General features: G+C 46.6%; 1 protein-coding gene across 1 annotated transcript; it reads left to right on the top strand.

Moving 5' to 3' along the window:
- Positions 1-5101: 5101 nt before the first annotated feature.
- LOC117349646 (olfactory receptor 5I1-like) lies at positions 5102-6043 on the top strand. Its single transcript, XM_033923239.1, has one exon. It carries the CDS (start codon positions 5102-5104, stop codon positions 6041-6043), a length of 942 nt encoding a protein of 313 aa, XP_033779130.1.
- The last annotated feature ends 574 nt before the right edge of the window (positions 6044-6617 follow it).

Below are 6617 nucleotides of genomic sequence, written 5' to 3'. Positions count from 1 at the left end.
TCCCAAACTCATCTCTGATACCCTGAGGCAAAGGCATGAATTCCCAAAGATGACAACACTAGGGCTTCAAGGACCCACCTTCCCACAGATCAGACACTCACTTCCCACCGACCAGACAGAACTTCCCCCAGACCAGACACAACTTCCCCCAGACCAGACACAACTTCCCCCAGACCAGACAGAACTTCCCCCAGACCAGACACAACTTCCCCCAGACCAGACACAACTTCCCCCAGACCAGACAGAACTTCCCCCAGACCAGACAGAACTTCCCCCAGACCAGACACAACTTCCCCCAGACCAGACAGAACTTCCCCCAGACCAGACACAACTTCCCCCAGACCAGACAGAACTTCCCCCAGACCAGACAGAACTTCCCCCAGACCAGACAGAACTTCCCCCAGACCAGACACAGCTTCCCCCAGACCAGACACAACTTCCCCCAGACCAGACACAACTTCCCCCAGACCAGACACAACTTCCCCCAGACCAGACACTACTTCCCCCAGACCAGACACAACTTCCCCCAGACCAGACACAACTTCCCCCAGACTAGACGCCAAGATTGAAAGGAATCCAACCACCACAGAGATGCTCCCTTCACTTCATCAAAGGACTGGCTCAGACTGGGATCCAATGAGACAAGTCACGCCTCAAGGATCTTCTGAACACTATCCTGGTGCAATTCCCCCTGGAAACCCATAGAACAATCATCATACCTCCAATCCTCCCACAAACCGGAGCTGGCACCAATGCAACCTGCAATTAGAGCATGAGTAAAACAATTTAATTTTTATTTCAGAATGGTGTCACACACACCAATCCATTAATTTATCCATGATAACTGAATGACTAGCCACCAACCCAGTAGCATGAGCTGACTCCAGACTCCGCACATACCGCATCGAACTATCCTCCGATTAAACCAAGAGATTCCATCATGCTTGCCGAAACACTGCAACTGTGCACTACAAACTGGACACACTTTCCCAACACTGCACCCAGCAAACCTTCAAGCCTACCGGACACCACAAGTGCTGAAGAATGTGATCCGCGCAGCACACTCTGCACCAAAGCCTGCGGCTGCCCAAACCCAGATGCGGAACCCTCGAAGAAGCCTGCTGTCACCCCACAGCCACATAATGGCAGACAAAGGGCAAACGGCCCATCCAGACCATCATCCTCTCTTCCCTAGGAGATCCTACTCAGTCTCTTTCTCAAACAACCTCACCAGCAACGCGATGGTGGACAAAGGCCAACTGGTCCATCCTCCAAAATATCCCACGTGGTCCCAGGCGGCCAACATCACTTCTCTCACTCCGCTGCGAGCTCCAGCCCACGCTTCAGCAACCGGCCCCCGGGTCCCTACTGGAGCATGCATGTCCACTTCCACATCCCGGCCCCCCCGATCCGCAGCAGGTAACGCTGACACATGAGGCAGCCAGGGCTCTCTCTCTCCCCTGGAAGGGCAGATGCTACACTGCTGCGCTGCAAACTGTCCCACGCAAACCGCACCCAGAGCCTCCCATCACCAACCTGCAAATGACACAGCTGCCAGGAGAGAGAAAAGTCGACCCACTCCCCACATGCCAACAGCACCAACCTGCGGATGGGCCAAGGACACTGCCAATCCGACACCACCTCGTGCTTCTCCCCGACGGCTCCAGTCCCACTCTGGAGCTCAGCCACAGGGCCGCCGTCCTTTCCTTCCTGTAACTGACCGGTGTGCCATCCGCTCAATGAGAAAGACAGACCACAAGGCGAGCACGGGCAATCAGGCCACAGGTGTTCTCCCCCTCCCAGAGCGAAACACCGCAACGTTTCCATGGCGAGGGCCGAACTGCAGCTTCCGCCTCAGTTCGGGTTGCCTTACCCTCACTCACCCTGTCCCTAATTCCCTGTCCCTAATTGGCCCCTGTGCCCGTTTCCCTCTGCCCTTCCCTCCCTGGGCAAGAGCCTGGGCTCTTTTGTCACCGCTGCCCCCCTATATGGTGGGGCGCTTGTCCTTTTTTTTTTTTTTTTTTTACCACAGATGGCGAATCTTTCAATTTTTTGAATTCATGGCCACACATTAATTTTTCCATTAATACAAGAGATGTAAGCATTGATGCTAAAACTTTCACGGGACACCTAAGTGCACCCAGCGGTAAGACATTTTAAGCTGCGGTAAGCACACAGCTTAGTAAAAGGACTCACATAATTGCCATTATTTTCTGTCCACATAGAATGAATGCCCTGGATTAATTGAGTGTTCTGCATGTTTCTTAGAAGGCAGCCATCAGAGACAGCTCCCTAGAGCTCCTCCGGTACCATATATAAACAGGGACTCCATCAGACAAGAATCGTGCAAAAAAAATTTCAAAAAAAGAAAAGACTGGCTGTGATACAGGTAAGCTAGAATTTCCTGATCTTTTTTTTTCAACAAAAGTACCACTTCCTCTGGCTACTAGATTGTGAATATATTGTCCTCCTAGGCCATTGAGATCGTCCAATAAAAGGCAGTTATATACTCCCTCTTTTAAGTTGATTAAATTAGATGAGATCAAGGCAAGAACTTTTTACATTGAGGGTTATGGAATAGACTTCCTGAATAATTACAACAGATGAAGTAGTATTGCAGTTCGGAAAATTGCTTAAGGCAGGAGTGTCCAACCTGCGGCCCAAGGGCCGCATGTGGCCCCGTGAAGTATTTTGTGCGGCCTCGGTCGAGGGCAATGCAGTGTTTTCCTCTGCTGCCTCCAGGTGTTTACCATCTTTCTGGCTCCCTCCTCTGTCTTGCTGCAATGTTTGCTCGTTTGTGCGGCCCCAGAATCATTTTTTTCGGCCAATGCGGCCCAGGGAAGGCAAAAGGTTGGACACCCCTGACTTAAGGCGTATTTGTTTTGTCAAGCTTTTAATTAAGTTTGCTTCAATTGCTTTGCTACATCATTTTATTTTGTTATATAATTTCAATTTTATGCTGGGTTTTACGAAATGGTGCTAGAGACTTTTAGCGCAGGCCAGCGAGGTAAATGCTCCTACGCTCATAGGAAGTCTATGAGAAGAGGAACATTTGCCTCACCAGCCCGCCCTAAAATCCTCTATTGCCATTTCATAAAAGGAGGCCGTAATGTTTAGTTCTTTGTATTGGGTTCTACTTTTAGGAATGTAATTTTTGTAAACCACCTAGAACAGGGGTGGGCAACTCCGGTCCTCGAGGGCTAGAATCCAGTCGGGCTTTCAGGATTTCCTCCAATGAATATGCATTTGAAAGCAGTGCATGCAAATAGATTTCTTGCATATTCATTGGGGAAATCCTGAAAACCCGACTGGTTTCCGGCCCTGGAGGAACGGAGTTGCCCACCCCTGATCTAGAACCATGTATAGCGCGGTATAAAAAAATGTTACAAATAAATATAAAAGTCACCATATTTTCCACTTTCTTTCTTAGGAGTAATTGTTACTCATGGGACCTAATTTACATATTTTCCCCCCATTCTATCATTGGGAAACAGACAGCCCATTCTATCCCAATCTATCTATTTGTAAACGGACAGCCGTCAAGCATGTCGTAGGTGACACTCTTTTATTGGACTAACAGTGTTTTTCAACCTTTTTACACTTATGGACCGGCAGAAATAAAACAATTATTCTGTGGACCGGCGGTTGAAGAATACTGGACTAAGTCGTGGGCCAGACCCCGTCCATCTCTACCCAATGTCCACCCCAGACCCCACCCCCATAATAGTACTAATTGCACCTTGCAGGTCACGTGCCTCATCTGGAAGCCTTCCCTCTGACATTGCAACGTCAGAGAGAAGGCTTCCGGTTCAAGCGCAGAGGATGCCCATAGGAGCCACTGCCCGTGGCTTTGTGCACTGAATCAGGAAGAGGGATAATGCCGCATCGATCGCACCGTGGACCGGCAGTTGAAGAACACTGTTTTGGGCCTGATGCACGTGCTGGCCCTGTGGACCAGCAGGAAATTTCTGTGGACCGGCACTGGTCCATGGACCGGTGGTTGAAGAACACTGGACTAACAGACTTCCTTTTACAAAGCCCCCAGACCCTCTTTTACTAAAGTGCGTAAAGCGTTGTAGTGAACGTTTAGTGCATGCTAAATCAACACGTGCGCTAACGCGTCCATAGGATAACATGCACGCGTTAGTGTTTAGCGGCATAGCGCACCTTAGAAAAAGAGGGGGACAGTAGAGGTTTTTACCGGGGGCCAGCGAGGTAAATGCTTGGACACTCTGCTGCAGCTTTGTAAAAGCCAGCGTTAGTTACTGCAGCTGTGACTAGTTCGTCAGAGCGATGCTTTCTTTAAAATGGGCAATATGGGGGTGAAACTTTGCAAGGTTCGGCAGATGAAGTTTAGCCGCCATCTTGTGTAAACCGAATGGACCATGGAGATCTTTATCTGCTGTCATTTACTAGGTTATTATCCCCCTCTTTTACAGAGGGACGCTATGATTTTTAATTGTTTTAGCGCTCGTGTAACGCGCGCTAAATCAACGTGTGCCCTAACCGCTAACGCGTCCATCGGATAACACGCACGTGTGCTAATTTGTAGCGAGCTAAAAAGCATAGCGCACCTTTGTAAAGAGGGGGTATATTTAGGTTTCTATGGGAAAATATATTCATAAGGGTCTCTCGTGGTTTCAGCTTCTCTCCTCTTGCCTCCTTTCTCTGTTTTTATAATGACATTGAACTGGGCAATTTCAGATAGATCCATATCGCTGAGTTTGGGGTATGTTATTATTTTGAGCTTCTTGTGCTATTCTTAATCATGCAGGTCTTTGCAGAGAATGGAAACAGAAGACCTTCTTTTCTCTCCTGCGATGCTGCTCTCACACTTTATGGAAAGGAAAGATAACTAAATTATTTTAAAGGAGAGAGCTACATAACACGACAAAGATTTAGGTGCACCCGTTAATTTGGGGCTTGATTCTCCTTCTGACGCTTGGGGCTCCTTTTACTAAGCTGTGTTAAAAACGCTAGCGCACCATAGTAAAAGGAGCCCTTAGTTTTAACCCCCCTTCCTCTCTCTCACACACAATTTTGAACTTTCCCATGCCTAAACTTTCTTCTGTTGCAGGTAACTCGGACTCTCCGTACACAAATGGAAGGAGCAAACCAGTCTATAATTCTTGAATTCATTCTGCTTGGATTCTCCGATGATCCAAATTTGGAAGTTCTCTTGTTTGTAATATTTTTGCTCGCTTACACGATAGCAGTTCTGGGGAACTTGGTTATCATCCTGGTCATCTATTTCTCTCATAGCCTCCATACCCCTATGTACTTTTTCCTGGGTAACCTCTCCTTCCTAGATATCTGTTGCACCTCTACAACAGTCCCCAAAATGCTGGTCAATATCTTAACGGAGAAAAAAGTCATCTCTTACATAGGTTGTGTTGTTCAGCTGTATATGTTTACGTGGCTATGTATTACCGAAATGATGCTTCTCACCATAATGGCCTACGATCGATATGCGGCCATTTGCAGCCCTTTGACCTACGGTACAGTTCTGAACTGGAGAGTGTGTGTTCAGGTAGCCATTGTGATGTGGTCAGTGGGGGCTGGAAGTTCATTGGTCCACACTCTTACGACATTTAAATTGTCTTTCTGTAGCTACAATAGGATCAGTCATTTCTTCTGTGAAATTCCTCCTATGCTAATGCTCTCCTGTTCTGACACAACCTTAAACGAAGTGATGTTGATCACCACCGATGTTATCCTGGGGCTTCTATGCTTTCTGTTTATCCTTGTATCCTACATTTTTATTGTGCTGGCCATCCTAAAAATCCGTTCTGCCATGGGGAAGCAGAAGACATTTGCAACTTGTGCTTCCCACCTAACGGTGGTGGTTTTATATTATGGGACGCTCTTTCTAACTTACGTACAGCCCAAGTCCAGCTCCTCACCAGAAGAAAAGAAAGTGATGTCTGCGTTGTATACTGTATTCATCCCCATGCTCAATCCCATTATTTACAGCCTGAGAAACAAGGAAGTAAAAGATGCGCTGAAGAAAATCATACAAAGCAGATTCTATTCTTTCAGTTGACCTCAATTAGATTATATGGCTAGAACAGGGATAGGCAATTCCTGTCCTCGAGAGCCAGGTCAGGTTTTCAGGATTTGCATGCACTGTCTCCTTGAGATGCAAATCTATCTCATGCATATTTATTGTGGATATCCTGAAAACCTGACCTGACTCTGGCTCTCGAGGACCGGAATTGCCTACCTCTGGGCTAGAGCAATGGTTGCTTGAGCAGAATTTAATTCAAGTGTTTGTAACAAGTAGATGATAGAATCACAAAATAATAATCTGCTTATAGTAAAATCCATAAAAATACAGATGTTTCTCGGTGTTGCTTTTATTATGGCTTCAGTTCTATTTCTTGAGGAATTTGGGGAGATTTGCTGTTTTGCCTTGAATGTTTTCCTAACGGATCTGCATGTGTGACTTAAGCATGCAATATAATAATGAAAGCAAAGAGTCATTCTGTTATGCTGTCTAAATATTATAGTGTGTAAACTCCAAGATATATTCACCCGAAGTGGTTCAAAACACAAAATACAAAAATAATACAAAATACCACTTCCAGAGAGTATGTGTTCAAAATTAGTTCTACAAT

Source organism: Geotrypetes seraphini, chromosome 16 (assembly GCF_902459505.1).
Source record: "Geotrypetes seraphini chromosome 16, aGeoSer1.1, whole genome shotgun sequence".
Classification (NCBI taxonomy): Eukaryota; Metazoa; Chordata; class Amphibia; order Gymnophiona; family Dermophiidae; genus Geotrypetes; species Geotrypetes seraphini.
The sequence above is the reverse complement of the archived record's forward strand: the minus strand, read 5'-3'. Positions and strand labels throughout refer to the sequence as shown.